This window comes from Phoxinus phoxinus (assembly GCF_949152265.1).
Source record: "Phoxinus phoxinus genome assembly, chromosome: 14".
Classification (NCBI taxonomy): Eukaryota; Metazoa; Chordata; class Actinopteri; order Cypriniformes; family Leuciscidae; genus Phoxinus; species Phoxinus phoxinus.
This window is the reverse complement of record NC_136889.1, coordinates 2111325-2132265: the sequence shown is the minus strand read 5'-3', so window position 1 is coordinate 2132265 and position 20941 is coordinate 2111325. Positions and strand designations below refer to the sequence as shown.

The 20941-nt window shown below is 38.8% G+C and overlaps 1 protein-coding gene across 2 annotated transcripts in view; it reads right to left on the bottom strand.

Annotated features, from left to right (window-relative positions):
• The window catches only part of nid1a (nidogen 1a), a 73199-nt gene that overhangs the window by 16792 nt on the left and 35466 nt on the right, over positions 1-20941 (bottom strand). For both annotated transcript variants that reach the window (XM_079636299.1, XM_079636298.1), the window contains exons 9-15: positions 19646-19783; positions 19053-19181; positions 17487-17630; positions 15774-15893; positions 8812-9036; positions 5473-5642; positions 1227-1353 (exon numbers count right to left, since the gene is read on the bottom strand). In XM_079636299.1, coding sequence (XP_079492425.1) covers positions 1227-1353; positions 5473-5642; positions 8812-9036; positions 15774-15893; positions 17487-17630; positions 19053-19181; positions 19646-19783 — 1053 coding nt within the window. The remainder of the gene's footprint in view (positions 1-1226; positions 1354-5472; positions 5643-8811; positions 9037-15773; positions 15894-17486; positions 17631-19052; positions 19182-19645; positions 19784-20941) is intronic.

Genomic DNA, 20941 nt, shown 5'->3' with positions numbered 1-20941 from the left:
TGGATCATATTGTGTAATGCCTGGTTCAGATTACACATTTTTTTTGTCTGTTACGATAGTCACTGTGTCATTTTACGCCATTTTGACTCCTAAAATCTTGTCGTGTCGTGGACAAGAAACATGTCAGACTACACGTTGCTTTCCGCAATCTGAACCAGGCTTAACAGTGCACATGCTATCAGTTGCAGTTCAATCCCAGCTAACAGAAAAATGTAGGGAACATTCTGTTTTATCATTATGGAATGTTTCACAATGTTCAAAAGTTTATTTAATTTGTAACTTCCTTATATTGCATTTGACCTATTTTTTTGTAATGTGCATTTTTGTTCTTATTTTTAACAACAAATAAAAATAATAATAAAGGAAAAATAAGATTTAATATACGGTTGAATTGTATTAATACATAAATTGTATTTATGGCAGGTGAAATTATACATTTCACCTATGCTAAGTTTTGTCAGTTTTATATCACAGGGCGAAACTCGAAAATTAAAATATGGTGCAAAAGTTCATTTATTTCAGTAATTCAACTTAAAAGGTGAAACTAATATATTATATAGACTCATTACATGCAAAGTGAGATATTTCAAGCCTTTATATGTTATCATTTTGATGATTATGGCAATAACCTAATTTTGAATTTGGGGTTTTCATAAGCTGTAAGCCATAATCATCCAAATTATATAGCAAATAAAGGTATCTCACTTTGCATGTAATGACTGAGTCTATATAATTTATTAGTTTCACCTTTTAAGTTCAATAAATGAACTTTTGCACGATATTCAAATTTTTCGAGTTTCACCTGTGTATATAAGTTTATATACTGCAATTTGGACTTTATAACTTGCAATTGAGAGTTTATTTGCTAGCCACAAACTCGCCATTGCAAGAAAAATCTCAGAATTGTGGGATATAAACTTGCCACTGTGAGTTATAAATATCAGAATTGTGAGATAAAAACACATTTCAGAATAAAAACAAAGTAGAAACACATTTCCTAGTGTACTGCTCAGTAACTAATAATAAAAAAAATAGTCTTAAAACCAACATGAAAAAGATTGTGGATTGTGATACTGGCAAAAAAAAAAAAAAAAAAAAAAAAACATTTTTGAAATATCACCAACCTCTATATTGAGATGATTTTAACCAGTGTCCCATGAAATCAAAATTCCCCAATAATCACTCAGGTTTGGGAAGACATTAGGGCGAGTCTAAATGAACTCTACCTGATTTAATGAGGTGGACGGGCTCTCCTCCTTGTAGATTAGCTTTGCTGATAGCAGGTGTGCTGATGTCTGTCCAATACACCATCTTCTCCAAGCAGTCATAAGCAATCCCAATCACCACTTTCTCCTGCAAAAACAACAAAAAGATCTCACAAACATGCATGGAAGTGTTTAAGAAGACAACACGGCACTAAAGTTGCCCTCGGGCATTCAGTCTGTGAACTGCTGTCTAGACAAAACATGAGTCAAGTGACTCTCTCGGGGCAGTTTTGTTTCTAACGCACAGTTGAATTTCCCCTCGTTTTATAAGCTTCACTGATGTTAGTCGTTACAGTAAATGTTAACATGTGAGCAATAAATGAGAGCAGATGGGAATGAAGATGCATTCAGATTCATGATTTCCTACAGTGCTGCACACAATAACACATAAAAATTCATTTTTAGGGGTCAAGAGATGAAAATACAAACCTTGTGCATTAGCCAAAATGTCTAGCTTAACAAAAATAATCAGGAATAGTGAAAAACCATAATATTTATGAAGATTGTGCATGTTTACACTGCACTGTTCACGAGTGCTGACATTTCTTATAATGTACTGTATATCAAAGTCCATTTCATGGAAAGTCTGTTCACTCAGCGGCTATTTCATTCATGACCAAGTCCTATTTATTTGAATGGGGGAATCCTGAAATCACAATTAAATAACATATTTCAAATCAACAACAAAATCTGACATGACCAGTCCCATAAATGTTGTTTCTTAAGCTCAAATAGTGTTAAAAAAGCTTATTTTTCAGGCTGGACAGCAGATGCAGTGATGCGATGACTATCACTCAGCGATTGGCTCTTTTAATTAGGAGGCGGGACTTATTCTGCCATATTGCACTTTCTCCCATTCATAAGTAATATGAGTCTTTGGTATAGTCTTTGGTATAGCTGACAGGTTACCTTTGGGAAGATGATTTATTATATACTAACAGACACAATATTATCTGAAATGTAAGATGCTTAATATTATATTAATAATAATATCTCAAAATATGTTAAATTATTTTTATTATTAGAGCTGAAAGATACAGGAAACTAGCAAAGATATATAGTAAACATGCAAAAAACCAAGTGACTTGCATGATTATGAATCAATAGGATAAAAAATATATTATGTGAGAACATATGTTTTTAACACATATATATACGGTTGTAAAAACAAGCAGGGAAATTGTATATAATAGCATCAGCACAGGTCGATTTCTCTATTTGTTTATACTAATATTTATAATTTAATAATACATTACCATTTTTAAAAAAAATCCATAAAACATTTAATTGATCGAAAAGTAACGTTACAAAAGAAAATTATTAAAAATAAATGCTGTTCTTTTTAACTTTATATTCATCAAAGAATCCTGAAAAATAAAATGTATGAAGGTTTCCACACAAATATTAAGCAACGCAACTGTTTTCAACATTAATAATAATCATAAATGTTTCTTGAGCATCAAATCATCATATTATACTGATTTCTGAAGGATCATGTGACACTGAAGACTTAAAATTCAGCTTTGATCACAGGAATAAATTACATTTTAACATATATTCACGTAGAAAATAGCTGATTGAAACGGTAATATTTCGCAATATTATTGTTTTTACTGCATTTTTCATAATAAAAATAATTTTTAAAAATCTCACAAACCCCACTCTTTTGACCTGTAATGCACATTTTTACACTTACTAAGTACCAGTTCAGTCCAGGGCGTCTGCAGAAAACATGCATGCTAACATCATTTTCTTAAGTAAATTGTCTGGTGTGTTTCTCCTGGAATCTCTCCTCACATTCATCCGGCTAAATGCCGATGGAGGTTATGTAATCAGCAGAGGCAGCATATGGCTCCGATAAACACAATTTCTCTCATACGAACATTTCCAAGAAAAACAGAGTTAGGCAATCCTAAAATTCCCCAGCGATCCCCCCCCCCCCCCCCCCCCCCCCCCCCCCCAGCAGTTCTCTGGCTCCGGGTTATCATCAATTCAGCCGAGAGAGACAAACTACGAGCAGAACACAGACCACAGTGACACGTTCACTCTTAAGTTGCTAACATCCCTAAACAGGCTTTGCACTAATGCATACCAGAGCCTCAAAAGCAGCAGGGAATGAATCAGGGCAGAGACTTCTGGATGAATCCACAGAGCAAAACATGTGCATTCAGACTAAACACACATCCACACAAGCACTTCTACATAGTCAAGTCTACATAGCAGCCATATCACCCTGTAGCCCAAGACTGGTGGCCCACTGAAGCTAAGCAGGGATGAGCCTGGTTAGTACTTGGATGGGAGACTCCTGGGAAAACCAGGTTGCTGCTGGTAGAGGTGTTAGTGAGGCCAGCAGGGGGCGCTCACCCTGTGGTCTGTGTGGGTCCTAACGCCCCAGTGTAGTGACGGGGACACTATACTGACAAAGAGCGCCGTCCTTCGGATGAGACGTTAAACCCCATACACTGATTGGACTGGTGGTGTATGTGTGGCGCAATATGGCTGCCGTCGCATCATCCAGTTGGTGGTTGAGGAGATTCCCCCCTTCTATGTAAAGCGCTTTGAGTGCTGAGAAAAGCGCTATATAAATGTAATGAATTATTATTACCGGTATTCAAAATTTTAAAATATGGACTTATATGGTTTTTCATCTCAAGGCTTCATTTGTTGATTACATTTACATTTCAAAAGTTGTTTTTATGCATGTTTTACACCTTTCTGACCAGCAGGCGTCACCTGCCGCTTTGAGCGTTTTGTTTACACACAAATACTGGTACTTGAGACACAATGACCACAACATGTAACTCACGCACTAGTCTCAGCCTCAGACGTCACGCCCACGGAACGTTGGCTAAACGTCTGATGCATATGGTACACTTAACTGGAAACACTTCAGGAATGTCGAAGTCGTCATCTGATTGGTTGAATTTTATCGGATTTCCGGGGGGAAACAAAGCGCAGACGTGTGATTGCGGAAGAAAAACTGTTGTGTTTACATGAGTGACAATGAGCATTTATCAAGATCAGCTAAACGTAGAAAGTATGCGAGGTTCACGGCATAGACTCTTTAAGAGATGTCCAGGAGTTTTGTTTGAGGCACTTAGTGGAGACTTGTTGCACGCCGGTCTGTTGTTGTGGGGACATTTCCACGCCCCGAAACGTGACGCTGAACGAAACGAACTGTAATTGGTTGTTTGACATGTCGGTCAAACGGCCTTATAGGCGGGCCTTGGCCAAAGAAAGCTGCTATGAATTCCAGACCTTCAGCCGTCAGTCTGAAGGTCTGGCTACGCGAGACTACTCACGCACCCACCCCCTGAACCTGCCCCCTGCTAAACTACAAGCACAACTCCTGCTTTACACTCAAACTGCAGCTCTAAAACACACTTTTCTTAAAACACTACACACAATTCTCTGCATTTGGCACAATTTTCATGCAGAAAATCTCTTGTTTTCACAAGGAACACACTGCCATTCAAATATGCACACTGACTCATCACACGGGCAAACACCCGTCACAGTTTTACAATTAGCAATCAGAGCTTTAGCATAAAAGGGCATTAATTTTTTTTTACTGTAACTGTATACAGTAAATTCTTCTGTTGTTTTGTATGTAGACCACTGTATGTGCAACTTTGTGTTGGTTGGGATGTACACTGTGTGTACGTTGTTTTTGTGGGAAAAATAAAATATATTTGTTACCCTGTATTTGTGTGATCTGAGTATAAAAACAACATTCTCAAATATTTTTCAACACACTTATGTATGTACTGTCTGTAGTAAGTGTAACACTGAAAAAAAAAGGCTTAAGTCATTATGATGAATGGAGAAGAAGTGTTTTCCATTTATCAGTGTTTTACATTGAGCACATCAGTGTTCAACTGGTTCTTATAAATGTCTATAAGTGTCATTTGAAAACAAAATACCATTTTGAGAAGAAATAACACTGTTTTGAATGTAAAGTTTCATTTTGCAGGAGAATTGAGGTGCTTTGCCCATTGTGTGTGTTTTTTTATTTGTGTGTAGAGTTCTGAGAATATGAGGCATGCTTTCAGAAAATGTGTGTAAACAATCGAGAAAAACTGCAAAACAGTGAATCGTTTTGCAAAGCTATTGTTTCAAAGTTTCAAAAAGCTTTGTTTCTCTCATCACTAGTTTAAACTCTCTTCTTCCACATTACACTAACAGACACGCTGGGTTAAAGCTTTACCGGGAGGTGCAGTGCAGTCTTGGCTTCATTCTTCTTCAGGTCATGACCTTCCAGAGGAACGTACTCAATCTTCCCGCTCTGGGTGAAGAGGATGTGACTGCCGGGAGGCAAAGGACTAATGTTAGGGTTGGGTGTTGGTCTAATCGGGCCGGGGAAATTATCACCAGCGCCTGAGGAACAGAAGAGGAATATAAAATTACTATGTGAACTCACTACCTTTATGTACAGAAAATCATCAATGTGGCAGTAAAAACTTTAGCTTTGTACCAAAAACCTAAAGAGCTGCTTATGTAGGTATTTTCCCAGTGGTTCTCAACCAAGAGGCCGTAACACACTTCAGACCGGGACGCAAGATGGCTAAAAATTATTTAAAATGACAAACTAGCTTTAAAGGGGTGGTTGATTATGATTTAACTTTTCTAACTGTAGTTAGTGTGTAATGTTGCTGTTTGATCATAAACAACATCTGCAAAGTTACAACGCTCAAAGTTCAAAGCAAAGGGAGATATTTGCTTTTAAAGAAATTGCTTTTTTTTTTAAAGGTGTAGCTGAAAAAATTAAGGTGTAAGGGAATTTTAGGTGTGATTGGAAACAAATAAAATCTTAAGAAGACATGGTTTTTATATGTTATTAATTTTATTATAATACTTATTGTCAAGCTCTAAAATATTTTAATAGTATTTTAAAGGATAATTCCGGTATTTAACACCTTGAGTCTATATTGTAGTTTGTTTTGGATGAACAAGAGTGGTAGACAACATTTTTTTGACAATGGTTCCTCTCTCGAGTTTTTGACTATAAAAGAATTGGCCATGGACCCATTTAACATTGGAGTCAATGGGCATGTCCGAAAATGTCATTAAAACAGCCAATAATGTTCGTTTACAAAACTGTTAAACTCACCGAGTGGTTAGTGGTGTTAGTTGATGTTCCAGAAACAAAAAGTGTTGCGAAATACAGTTTCTGTCGTGTTTTATTCGTCATTTTGTAAAATCCCATTGAATTCTGTTGAAGGACTGAGTGCTTGAAAATGACGAATAAAACACGACAGAAACTGTATTTCGCAACACTTTTTGTTTCTGGAACATCAACTAACACCACTAACCACTCGGTGAGTTGCACAGTTTTGTAAACGAACATTATTGGCTGTTTTAATGACATTTTCGGACATGCCCATTGACTCCAATGTTAAATGGGTCCATGGCCAATTCTTTTATAGTCAAAAACTCGAGAGAGGAACCATTGTCAAAAAAATGTTGTCTACCACTCTTGTTCATCCAAAACAAACTACAATATAGACTCAAGGTGTTAAATACCGGAATTATCCTTTAATAGAAATTGCTATTTGTGAGTAAAAAATTCATTGGAAGTAACGTGTAAAGTGTAAGTTTTACAAAGTGTAAACCCTGAAAAATATTAAGATATTTGAACTTTTGGAATTATGAAATGTAGATATTTTAAAGTGTCCATATTGTGAGACATTTAAAGACACATATAAGTGTCCTGTAGGTCTTGTTTACAGCTGGTATTAAATGTGTTTTTGGTCGATCGGACCACAAGTAGACGAGGGAGAGACACATTCCCGTTCACACCTGGTGTTTTAATCCACCTCTTTTGTCCACTTTCAAAAACTTCTGTCCTGATTTCTTCCAGGTGAGGGTCTATGGGAGGGCAAATGTATGGGCTTTTTCAGATCTTTTGGACAAAATTAGCTTGTGCAATTTAACGCGACCAGAGAAAACAGAAAAACATATACGGAGAGCAGCAGCTTTAGTGACCAGTCGGAACGCTGCGAGTGTGTGTTAGAAATCAGGAATGATGAATGATGATTGATCCTCTTCAAACCAATATTGGGTCCCCAGCCGACAGTTTAAATCCCGTGTGTCTTCCATTAATGTTTACTCATTAGGTCAGTAGTCAGAGAGCAGGCGTCTGTGGTGGCCGTTCGAACACATTCGATCACATGAGCGTTTACACTACGAAAGCAATCCGGTCGCATGTGTTTCCAACTACCTCTGGAAGTGTTTGAAAGTGGACAAGCTCAAAACGTTGGAGTTGGACAAAACAAAGGAGTGAGACAGCTCTCAGATTTAATCAAAAATATCTTCATTTGTGTTCCGAAGATGAAGGAAGTCTTACGGGGTTGAACAACATGAGGGAGAGTGATTACTGACATAATTTTTGGGTGAATTAAAGGAGAACTCCGGTCAATTTTAACATTGAGCTCATTTTTTTTGTAAATTTGGAGTGCTGTCAATACAGAGAACAATCGGTGTTGCCTACACCGTGTTATCCTCTTTTTAAAATTTGCACCCTGTTGACTTCAATGGGGCAAGTTGTTTTAAACCTGCTTTTAGCCTCTTAACATCCTTAATGTGTCATTACAAGTGCCCAGCCATGTTAGATGATTCCTTCAGAGTGAACACGAGTGAATCTGACTGCAGTAGATGTGAAAAATATGAATAAAAATTATGTTATATCAGCCAGCGCACATACCAATTTCGATTGTCGAGTTCACGCGCGTGATCATAGGTAACTAAACCTAAGCGCGTGAACTCGACAATCGACTACTTTGGACTTCGACCGAAAACAGGATGTAAATACAGGTATGTGCGCTGGCTGATATAACATCATTTTTATTGACAGTAGAGTGCGGATCGGGCCGAATTTTTCAGTCCGAGCCCGGCCCGCGTCCGACAGAGCAGTAACCGAACCCGACCCGAGCCCGACAGGCATAAAGATATTTATGTTCGAGCCCGACCCGAGACCGGCAGTTAAAATTCCATTTTTTTTCTCATACTAATGACAATTGTACGTTTGTTTGTGTGGAAAGCCCGCTTTTATTAAGCAACTGTAGGAAGGCAATCGGAAATGTCAACAGCGGAAATGACAAGCGCATCAGCACGCGGAGCAACAAGCGTTCTTGACACAGGCGCGCGCACATTATGCACGTGTTTCGTTGTCACGGCTACATAAACAAATGTCCGCACACAGGAAGACAGATGTTATGGTAATATTTTACAAGTATTTTAATCACAAAAACGATCGTTTGCATCAAGTGAAAGCATCAGGCACATTGGCTACCTACATAAGCTGTTTTAAATTTAAAATGTCCAATGCCTTATCGCGCTGATGTGACCGAGCCCGACCCGAACCCGAACATCATTTCTAAATATCTGTCCGAACCCGGCCCGGCCCGTCGGGTACCCATCCTCTAATTGACAGCACTCCAAATTTACAAAAAAATTAGCTCAATGTTAAAATTGACCGGAGTTCTCCTTTAACCCTTTATTACCAGGTGTAAGCAGGGCCTATGCGTAAAGCATGTGGAGGACTCACACTCAGGAAAGCGTCCGGTTCCCATGCGAGTGCCAGAGATCTCCTGTCCATCACGATCCACACACCAGCACTGCCTAATGCTGGCGTGACACTGCATGGACTCGTACGCGCCCTGGGCATCACATGTCGGCACATACTGACCGGGCATAGGACGAGGACCACGAGGCTCAAACCCAGAGCCCAGAATGCTCTCCCTATGCAGCTCGCAGCGTGTCTTCTCATGATCTGAACAAAACACACACACACACTTAAACCTATACATTTCTGAAGGGTCATGTGACACTGAAGACTGATGCTGAAGATTAAGCTTTGATCATAGGAATAAATTACATTTTACAATATATTTACATTCGAAAACAGCTATTTGAAATTGTTTAAAGGGGTCATGACATGAGAAACCAAATTTGCCTTGATCTTTTGGTATATAAGAGGTCTTTGTACCATTTAAACGTCCTGCAAGTTTCATAGCTTAAGACGTCCTCCCCATTATAAACGAATCATTTATTTAATCAAGCTCTAAATACAGCTCGTTCTGGATCCATGGTAAGAAGTGACGTCACTGTACGAAGTGACGTACCAGCGTTTGCATACGACCGCCTCCGGCACAAGACAACTACGCTTAAAGCTAGGGGTGGTTAATCTGTCTGATTTCCCGATTCGATTCGATTACGATTATTGAAGTCCCGATTCGATTACAGTCGATTTTCGATTATTAACGATTCTCGATTCTCGATTATTGATTTTCCATTTCACAACAGTAAATTCACTACAGTAAAAATCACAACAATAACAAATTATAACAAACTTCAACATATTCTGAATCTCTATTAACATAAAATACGGATGTCCACGCATCACATGTTACAGCTCCTACCCGCTTTCTTCAGTGATTCCATGACTTCAGTTTTGGTCTTGTTGTAGAGTGTGGGGATCGCTGTGTCTGTAAAATATCTCCGAGATGGGACGTCCCTGGTTCTCAACGACTGGATGCAAATCCTTGGCAATAAAAGTTGCGATTGATTGTGTAATGCGCTTTGCCCTTTCCGAGCCGGGTGGAAGCTTTGACAATATTGTTTCCACGCTTGAGTTCCGTCTTTTTTGCGTTCCGTCAATATTACGTTATTATCGATTTTTGAATAATAATTATTATTTTATTTTTTTTGAAAATCGATTTTTGGCATTTGTGAATCGATTCAGAATCGTTCACGTCCGCATCGCGATGCATCTAAGAATCGATTTTTTTTCCTCACCCCTACTTAAAGCGCAAGACAACTACGCTCATTTCGGATAATTGTTGCGCCCGCGCGCTGCGCGCCTCACAAGTGTTCAGTCGACGGACAGCGAGTGGGTCTGTGTACAGGGAAATTACGATGCCGCAGATGTGCTGTTCCTGGCTGTGGACAAACAACATCTTTGAATACGCTGCGAAAGATCCAGTCGTCAGGGAAAATGGATGCACTTTATTTTTTGCGGACGTCCCAGTCACGGCAGTGTTAGTTTAAGCGTTTGTTCTGTACATTTGAAGGATGACTGTTTTGAGAACAAATCCCAAAATGATGCTGGCTTTGCCAGAAAACTGTTGCTCAAAGATAAGTCCGTGCCGACTATTCTGGGCTCAACAACGACGACGCAAACTGTAAGTAATGTGTTTAAAACTTTAAACTACTTTTTAAATACGCTGAATCCGCAAATATTCTGGCTGGGGGCGTTAAAGGAGAACTCCGGTCAATTTTAACATTGAGCTCAATTTTTTGTAAATTTGGAGTGCTGTCAATACAGAGAACAACGACAAAAATCGGTGTTGCCTACACTGTGTTATCCTATTTTAAAAATTTGCACCCTATTGACTTGAATGGGGCAAGTTTTAAACCTGCTTTTATCCTCTTAACATATTTGATGTGTCATTACAAGTGCCCAGCCATGTTGAGTGATTCCTTAAGAGTGAACACGAGTGAATCTGACTGCAGTAGATGTGAAAGATATTAATAAAAATGATGTTATATCAGCCAGCGCAAATACCTGTATTTAGTTCCTGTTTTCGGTGGAAGTCCAAAGTAGTCGATTGTCGAGTTCACGCGCATAGGTTTAGTTACTATGATCACGCGCGTGAACTCGACAATCGACTACTTAAAAATAGGATAACACGGTGTAGGCAACACCGATTTTTGTCGTTGTTCTCTGTATTGACAGCACTCCAAATTTACTAAAAATTGAGCTCAATGTTAAAATTGACCGGAGTTCTCCTTTAATAATTGATGCATAGGCACTGACGTTAGCCAATCATAACAGTGGGCGTTAACACTGAACTCTTAAAGGGGAAACACCCCCAAAACAGACTGTGTGAATCAGAGGATGAGAAACAGGGAAAAGGTCATAAATCACTACATTTTAAAAGTTTTTTGTAAAAAAACCTATAGTAATACTATATTTGCACCTAAGGGAACATAATAATAAAATTAAAAAAAACATGTCATGACCCCTTTAAATAAATGCAGCCTTGGTGAGCAGAAGAGACTTCTTTCAAGAGCATCACAAAAATCTCACCGACCCCAAACATTTCCGCATAAAAGTTTATTCTGGTAATTTTTAGGACTACACTAGTACACAGATGACCTTCCAGCTCAGAAACATGGACTAAAAGTCAGAAAACTCAACGATATTGATTTCATTGGGTCTTAAAACTCTGAGAAACCAAAGCAACTGGCCAGTTCCCAGCAGACATGCAGCTGTCGAGCTCATATTCACGACGGCAGGGTTTAACCTCAAACTCAGAGGTCAAGATGTCAGGTCATGTTGTAATATTTAAAGAGTTGAGGGTCGTCTGTCATTAGAACGACTGATAAGGTTTGTGGTTTGAACTGTGGGTAAAAACAGCTCTCAGCTTCCTTTTCGCCTGAGACATTGAAACTTTGCGATACTGTAGTGTTGCTCAAGGCTGGATGCTTCACTTCAGAGTTAAAATTTCCAGATAATTTACTCTCCCCATCGTCATCTAAGATATTCATGTCTTTCTTTCTTCAGTCGAAAAGAAATGAAGGTTTTTGAGGAAAGCCTTCCAAGATGTTTCTCCATATAGTGACTTTAATGGTCCAACGGGTTGAAGGTCCAAATGTGAGTTTCAGTGCAGCTTCAAAGTCTCGACACGATCCCAGCCGAGGAATAAGAGTCTTATCTAGACAAACCAGCGGCCATTTTATAAAGACATTTTTTTTTCAGTTTGGCTGGTCTTGCGACTTATAGTCAGGTGCGACTTATATATCAAAATAAATTCATACTGACTGAGATGAACCAAGAGAAAACATTACCGTCTACAGAAGCGAGAGGGCGCTCTAGTTAGGGGAGTTGTTCAGAAGCGATACCGAGGAAGAACTCAATGTATTCAGTGTTGAGGAATGAGATCGGGAGCTCGGGGAACTTGCTGACCGGTAACTTGTTGGACTCGCTGGCTAATGTTAATTTAGCCTATTCAGCCTCCCAGGTATATGTTCTTTATGCTAATGTGGAGCTGAATAACTGTTAATGTGTTACGCTAACACACCGGACACTATTCAGCTGTTGTTCTGTGTGCTGTTGTGGAGCTGGATAACCTTTCCAGATTAAATGTCTGTTCGTGGTCTTGGATTTTGTGAAATACATTTCTAAATAAATGCGACTTATAGTCCAGTGCGACTTATATATGTTTTTTCCCTTTTCATGACGCATTTTTTGACTGATGCGACTTATAGTCCGGAGCGATTTATAGTCCGGAAAATACGGTATATACTTTTTAACCACAAATGTTCGTCTTGCACGTCCATGACTTCACGCATTACGTAATCACGTTTGAAAGGTCATGCGGTAACCTGACGTAAGTGGAAAATGTAGGATAGGGCGAAAAACTCAAAATGGTCCGACATCGTTATTTTACCTTTTATTTTTTTGTAAATGGCGTTTGACTTAGTCTTTGCACGTTCACTTTGTAACACTAGGTCTGTACCGCCTAGGTCATGCGTGACCTTTCAACGTGATTACGTAATGTGTGGCGCCATTTAATGTATATATGTTTTTTTTTGTTGAAAATTGCCAATGGTTTGGATAGATAAGACTCTTATTCCTCGGCTGGGATCGTGTCGAGCCTTTGAAGCTGCACTGAAACTCACATTTGGACCTTCAAACCATTGATAACCAAGTCACTATATGCAGAAAAATCCTGGAATGTTTTCCTCAAAAACCTTAATTTCTTTTCAACTGAAGAAAGAAAGACATGAACATCTTTGGATGACATGGGGATGAGTAAATTATCAGGAAATGTTATTTTTCTGAAGTGAACTACTCCTTTAACCCTCTGGAGTCTAAGGTGTTTTTGGGGCCCTTGGGATGTTTTGAAATGCCCTGATATTTGTATTTTTTTCAGTTGCTTATAAACATATTAATGGCAAAGGTGTAATTACACTCTATTTAGCACGAACATGACTATCATAATATGTGAGCAACATATATGTACATGTTTGCATTTTTGAGAGAATATTATTTATGCGTGGTTATTCAAAAAACTCAAACTTAAATTGTCTGATATAAGACCACAAACGACCAACTTCACATATTCCCACAATACTTTTGACTAATGGATCTTGTCGGCTAGAGTATTTACTTCAAAATGATCTGAAAATCATCCGGGCTAATCGTTCACATTAAACAATAGATTGATTTAAATTTTGTAAGACACTTTTTGTTTGGAAAGGCAATATGCAGGTGGGCGTGAATGATCCAAGAAGGTCATGAATAATGTCCTCATTCACACCTGAAGACAAAGACCTGCTAATGCTGCAGTGCATACTAATGAGCCTTAGGTGTCACTGTGGCTACAAGAAAAAATGCAAAGACAACACACACACATATATACATACATATATACATACATACATATATATACCGGTATATATATATATATATATATATATACATATATATTACTACAGAATTGGTTCAGAGTTGGAAACATCTTGAAAAAAAGTGTATTTTTCCACAAACTGTATGCTTGCAAATTGTATAATATCCAAGGTAAACATTTCTAGTAATTGTGCAGTTAATTCTCATTCGTATTTTCAGAAAGTTTTGGATTATGTAGGCTATCCTCTCCCCAAATTTGTCACTAATAAAACACAAAAATAATTTATAGAGAAGGCTTATATTGACCTTTTAAGATTTTGTTTGCACCTTGTAAATTAGGTTTTGATGTGGCAGTAAAAGCTTTATAAATAATCTATCCAAAACGAAATTTTGTCTTTCATATTTCGTCTGTAACATATGGTCTTTTATAATATATATTAGGGCATAAATGTTAATTTGCAGTTTAATATGTTGCTTATACAAATACATTTTATTTCAACGTATTCAGTCGATTTTTACTCATCTCAGTAGGCAATATAGATAGTTTGCTAAAAGCGAAACTCGCGCGAGCTGTAGTAAACAACATGCATATGTGCCGTGCATTCATTCAAACACAGAAACGCGATTCAAATTTAAACAGTCTTTTGCGGTTTACAGACACCATTTCATATCGCGATTAGAACAAAGCACTTACTGATGATCTGCAGCTGGATCCGTTGTTCGGCTACTCCAGCACGTTTGAGGTAAAATTTCCAGGATTATCACGATATTATTATTCCTCACAGCGAGCGTGTTGTCCAGCTGTTGTGGGCGTTGACTGGTTTGCATGTGTTGCTTCAGATTATCTGCGTTTGAATAGCGCGCGCGCTCTCGATGGGCGTGTCACATTAGCGGAGTAATGAGGTGCCAGAAGGATAATGAGCACAGCTGATCTCTCGCTCTTTTTATATAGATTACATAAACAGAGAATATTTGTTTTAGTTTTGAATTAGATAATTTAAAACTACACACTTAAATTATTATAGAGATATATAGCTCATGTCTGAGTGAATAGTATTCGCTGAGATTTGTTTAAATTTAGAAACGTGCTTCAGAAAAAAAGTTCACGGAGACGGAGAGGCATAAAGCACTCCCTGTTTACTTTCTTTATTTTACAAAAGCACAATGTTTTATTTCGATTGTAAGTGGACACATAAAAAAGTAGACATTTAACAGCTTATTTTCTCATATTTCTTAAGGCTGTATGACCAAAACTGACTGAGTATTTTAGGTCTATTTTGCTGCTATGTAAAAAAAAACGAGCAAAACGCGCCCGCGCGTTTGCCGACCCCAGGGGGTTAAAGGAGAACTCCGGTCAATTTTAACATTGAGCTCAATTTTTAGTAAATTTGGAGTGCTGTCAATACAGAGAACAACGACAAAAATCGGTGTTGCCTACACCGTGTTATCCTCTTTTTAAGAGATACCTGTATTTAGTTCCTGTTTTCGGTCGAAGTCCAAAGTAGTCGATTGTCGAGTTCACGCGCGTGATCATAGGTAACTAAACCTATGCGCGTGAACTCGACAATCGACTACTTTGGACTTCGACCGAAAACAGGAACTAAATACAGGTCTGTGCGCTGGCTGAAATAACATCATTTTTATTAATATCTTTCACATCTACTGCAGTCAGATTCACTCGTGTTCACTCTGAAGGAATCACTCAACATGGCTGGGCACTTGTAATGACACATCAAGGATGATAAGAGAAATAAAAGCAGGTTTAAAATTAGACCCCATTCAAGTCAATAGGGTGCAAATTTTAAAAAGAGGATAACACAGTGTAGGCAACACCGATTTTTGTCGTTGTTCTCTGTATTGACAGCACTCCAAATTTACAAAAAATTGAGCTCAATGTTAAAATTGACCGGAGTTCTCCTTTAAGCCTGATGTACAAACCACAACATGCAAAAACCTAATGAATTTTGCCCTAAATATGCCAGTAATAAATACTTTGGGTTTGTATGAGTGAATGAAAAGAATGAAGAACACTTAGACTCCAAGTGATAAAAAACAAAAGACAGAACTGATCTTCATTTAAAGCCGGCATCTACCTGTAGAGCAGCGGAATCCGTCGCCATAAAAACCAGCGTTGCATTGACAGCTGAAAGATCCAGGTGTGTTGAAACAAACGGCATTCTCATGACACTGGCTCACCTGACACTCGTCTATGTCTGAAAGAAAGAAACGCCCATTTTTATACCATTAAGATTCATTTGCATGACAGATAAACACAGTTAAAGGAACATGCCGACTTTTTGGGACTTTAGCTTATTCCCGGTATCCCCCAGAGTTAGATAAGTCCACACACACCCTTCTCATCTCCGTGCGTGCCGTAACTCTGTCTGACGCACCCACCGCTAGCCTAGCTTAGCACAAAGACTGGAGGTAAACGGCTCCAGCTAGTGTTGCGCTAATCCCGCCGCAGAAGTAGCAGTGCTTCGCCTTCTGAGAATATAGTTCCCAGTATATACGGTTAGAAGATGGCTGTGTCTCATGTGACCTTGTTATTTGTACACGTTGTGACTATACAAATCATAACATGTAAATAGGGAAATGTTGGCGTTATTTTGTCACTTATTGGGAGCAGTATGCTAGCTGGAGCCGTTTACCTCCAGTCTTTGTGCTAAGCTAGGCTAGCGGTGGGTGTGTCAGACAGAGTTACGGCACGCACGGAGATGAAAAGGGTGTGTGTGGACTTATCTAACTCTGGGGGATACGGGGAATAAGCTCAAGTCCCAAAAAGTCGGCGTGTTCCTTTAAAATGTTTAATAAGTAAGGAACAATTGACGACGGACCATTTAATTATTAGAAAATAATGCACACCTGAGGTGGTCATGTGGCCACGACGTGAAGCGGAGCAGATTATTCCGCTTATACTACAGTTACCACACCTCAAGACAAGAACAGCACCGTTATTACATCGATGGTGAGAAATGTCACGTAGCTTTAAAATTTCTTTATTTTACTGATAAAATCGTATTCATTTTTTATCCAAAGTGACTTATACATAGTAAAAATGGAAATTATTTGTCGTTCTTATCCTATTGTTTACTATATTTATGCTTGCTCAGTGTCGTTGTGGGTTTTGGTTCGTTTGCTGTTGTAAATAAATGTATTATATTGAAATAATAAACCAAATTAAATGTTGATTGAGTTAAATGTAAAAGTAAAGCAAGTGCAAAAAGGCAGATAAATTAAGGAGTTGTGATTGAATTGGAAACAGAAGTATAAGCATCATATCAAGTAATTTATACTCGACATAAAGTGCTCAACCATATCTATAATGAACTTATCAGGAGCAAAAATAAAACATGACACTGATTTATAGAAACTTTTTACATTTCTCTGACAACTAATGAAGATTTGCCGATATTAACGCAATTGTTATAATAGCAAATTACTGAATTCAAATTAAATAAAAATATTAACATCAAACAATTTAAATATAAATATTACAAATATTTAAAACCAGAAAATGTACACTATCCATTGACCAGACATGGTAAGGCAGAATAAATCAATGGATCAATCAATACCGAATATCTGCTGAAAAAAAGAAACATTAAATTATCGCTAATTTACAGTTTCATCATGCACATGATCACTACTGCACAGATGAATGCAACTGTAAAAATGCATATGAAACTCATTAGTCAACTAGTACTGTTTCGCATAAAATGGTGTGCATTCTTCTTGTCTTATAAATTAAAGCGTCTCTGGTATAGAGAGGTAGAGACAGCTGGAACAGAGGAGTAGTAACTCACCCTGACAGCTTCGTCCATCTCCCATGAATCCCGGCAAGCAGGAGCAGATGTAGGAGGATCCGCCGGTGTAACTACAGCGAGCGCGCTCAGGGACGTCACAGTCGTGAGTGTCGGTGCGGCACGGGTCCACGGGGCGGTGCACTTCTACAGGACAACACAAAACGTCGGATTCAATAAAACCAGTTTATTTTAATCTACAGGTGAAACTCGAAAACTTAGAATATGGTGCAAAAGTTCATTTATTTCAGTAATTCAACTTTAAAGATTAAACTAATATATTATATAGACTCATTACATGCAAAGTGAGATATTTCAAGCCTTTATTTGTTATAATTGTGATGATTATGGCTTACAGCTTATGAAAACCTTTACATAATATTCTAATTTTAAATTTGGGGTTTTCATAAGCTGTAAGCCATAATCATCACAATTATAACAAATAAAGGCTTGAAATATCTCACTTTGAGTCTATATAATATATTAGTTTCACCTTTTAAGTTGAATTACTGAAATAAATGAACTTTTGCACCATATTCTCAGTTTTTGAGTTTCACCTGTACAAGAGATCTCTTAAATATCTCAAGTGAGTACTCATAAAACGAGGCATTGGAAAGTTTGTAAGTACATCAGGAGTTTATTTAAATAACACTTGCCTGATGGCTTATGCTACCGCTAACTAGAGGATGGATACCCGACCCGACCGGGTTCGGACAGATATTTAGAAATTATGTTCGGGTTCGGGTCAGGCTCGGTCACATCAGCGCGATAAGGCATTGAATTTTTTTTTTTTTTAACAGCTTATTATGTAGGTAGCCAATGTGCCTGATGCTTTCACTTGATGCAAAAGTTTGTTTTGTAATTAAAATACATGTAAAATATTACCATAACATCTGTCTTCCTGTGTGCGGACATTTGTTTATGTAGCCGTGCAACGAAACACGTGCATACGCGCCTGTGTTAAGTGCACTTGTTGCTCCGTGCGCACATCTGTTGACATTTCCGAATGCGTTCCTACAGTTGCTTAATAAAAGCGGGCTTTCCACACAAAGAAACGTACATGTGTCATTAGTATGAGAAAAAAAATGGGATTTTAACTGTCGGCCTCGGGTCGGGCTCGGACATAAATATCTTTATGCCTGTCGGACTCGGGTCGGGTTCGGCCCGAGGGGAAAAAAGCAAGGGGAAAAAAAGCTTCTGGGGGGGGGGGGGGGGGGGGGGGGGTCCTAGTCTCAGACTAAAATGCATGTTTGATCTGTTTTAACTGAAAGCAACCTAAAATAAACCAGTGCCATTGTTTTATCTCAAGATGCACAGCAGTAATGTTTTTTTTTTCTAAGGCACATTTATAAAGGATACTTAAATGTCCTAATTGAACTAAGGCCTTAATCTAAGCCTTGTCTGTAAAACCAGTCCATGTTTTCTTTAGATTATGTTTGGACCATTACTTTAGATGTTTTTACAATGTGGAAATTTTATGACGCAAATCTTAGCTTTATAGAGGGGGATTCTGTCAACAAATAATGATGATGAACACAAACAGACATAAACATGTACTGACTCACATACCAACACATGTCTGTCCATCGCTAGCGAACTGGAAGCCGTCCTGACACTCGCAGCGAAACGTTCCCGGCTGGTTGTTGCAGACGGCGTTCGGCCCACAGATCTGAGGGGTTTCCCTGCATTCATCGATGTCTAATGAGAAAAGGAAAGCAGACTAAACTTGCTGAACCGGGCTTTAGTGAGTATTTCCACAACCGCTTTAATGCTATCATAAACAATAGACTTCCTCACAGTCACATTCCCACGGATCACTAACGATGATACCATCGGCTCATAATTGCATCTTTTTAAGATAACATCTGTCCCGTTTTTGAGCAATTTCCTCTTAGCATCAAGGGATGGGTCACATCTTTAGAGGTCTGGGGGAATATTTATGTGGACATGGAGACAATTTTAACATCTGATTAGAAGATTGCTTAGCGACCCCCTTAGGAAGCCATCTACTTTCATGAAGAAAATCGATTTCCCTTCTGAAGGAAGAAGATTAGTAGCCGTTTTAGGAGGGAAATTAAATAGGAAATGGTTTTAATTGAAACGATACACTGAGGATAGATGTAATTGAGGTAAAATCTCACTATTATCCCACAGCACCGTACCATTGCAAGTGCTTCCGTCTCCAGTGAAGCCCGCGGCACAGTCGCACGTGAACTGGTTTCCTTGCCCGGGTCTGCATACGGCGTTAGTATCGCAGCCGTGTCTCCCGGTGAAGCAAGCGTTCTCTTCCGTCTGTCCTCCTGTGGATTTTATATAAGAATCAACTATTGTGAATATACAATAAAGGGTTAGTTCACCCGAAAATGTAAACTCTGTCAGTAATTACTCTCCCTCATGTTGTTCCAACCCCGTAAAGCCTGGAACACACCAAGCAGACGCCGACGAACTAGCGCTGATGAAAGCCGACTGTGTTGTCGCCTCGCATCGGGGTAAAAGCTGCACTTTTTACTACAGCCGACTGTCAGCTAGAATGCGCGTTCTGCGCCTGCGTGTAAATGTGACAACTGTCTATTTCTGCAGATATATTTGTCTATATTCGTCATTCAAAAAGGGAAACCGACGCTGCAGGCTGCAGATACACAAACCGTAAACAAAGCAATGTGTGCTTACCGTTTTGAATATAAATCCTGCTACACACTTTCTTTATTCCACTCGCTCATGTTGATATTGAAATATTCACCAAGGAACATTCAGGTAAGATAACGTAACATTAGAACAGCCTTCTATCTGTACCGTTTTGACTTCTTTGCTCACTTTTTTGCTATTATTATCGTGCACTGACTCTAAGTAAGCTGAACAGCCAATCAGAGTTCCCTCTTTCACCGACGGCCCGACGCCGATTCAACATGTCAAATCGGCCGAAAACAAAGCCGACGAGGACCAATTTCAGCCGACGGTGCGGAACACACTGAGGACACTTAGTCGGCCGACGCACAAAAACTGTCCGACGGCCGACCGTCGGCTTGGTGTGTTCCAGGCTTAAGACTTTTGTTCATCTTCTGAACACAAATGAAGATATTAGTGATTAAATCTGAGAGCTGTCTCACTCCTCCATAGGCTTCTATTGTAATTGAAACTTGCCGGCCCAGAAAGTTAGTAAAGACAATGTTTAAAATAGTTTAAGTGACTACAGAGGCTCAACCTTAAGTTTAACAAGCGACCAGAATACTTTTTGTGCGCAAAAAAACAAAAATAACGACTTTATTCAACTCTTGATTTTCTTCTGTGTGAGGCAGCGCTTCGTCAGAACGAAAGCTCACTATTGTCCGACGCTGGTCATGTGTGTGATGCGTGTGATGCTGGCCAATAGTGAGCCTCCGTTCTGACGTACAACCCAGAAGCGCTGCGCTGTTACACTACGTGAACTCACTCAGAGACACACACAGAAGAACATCAAA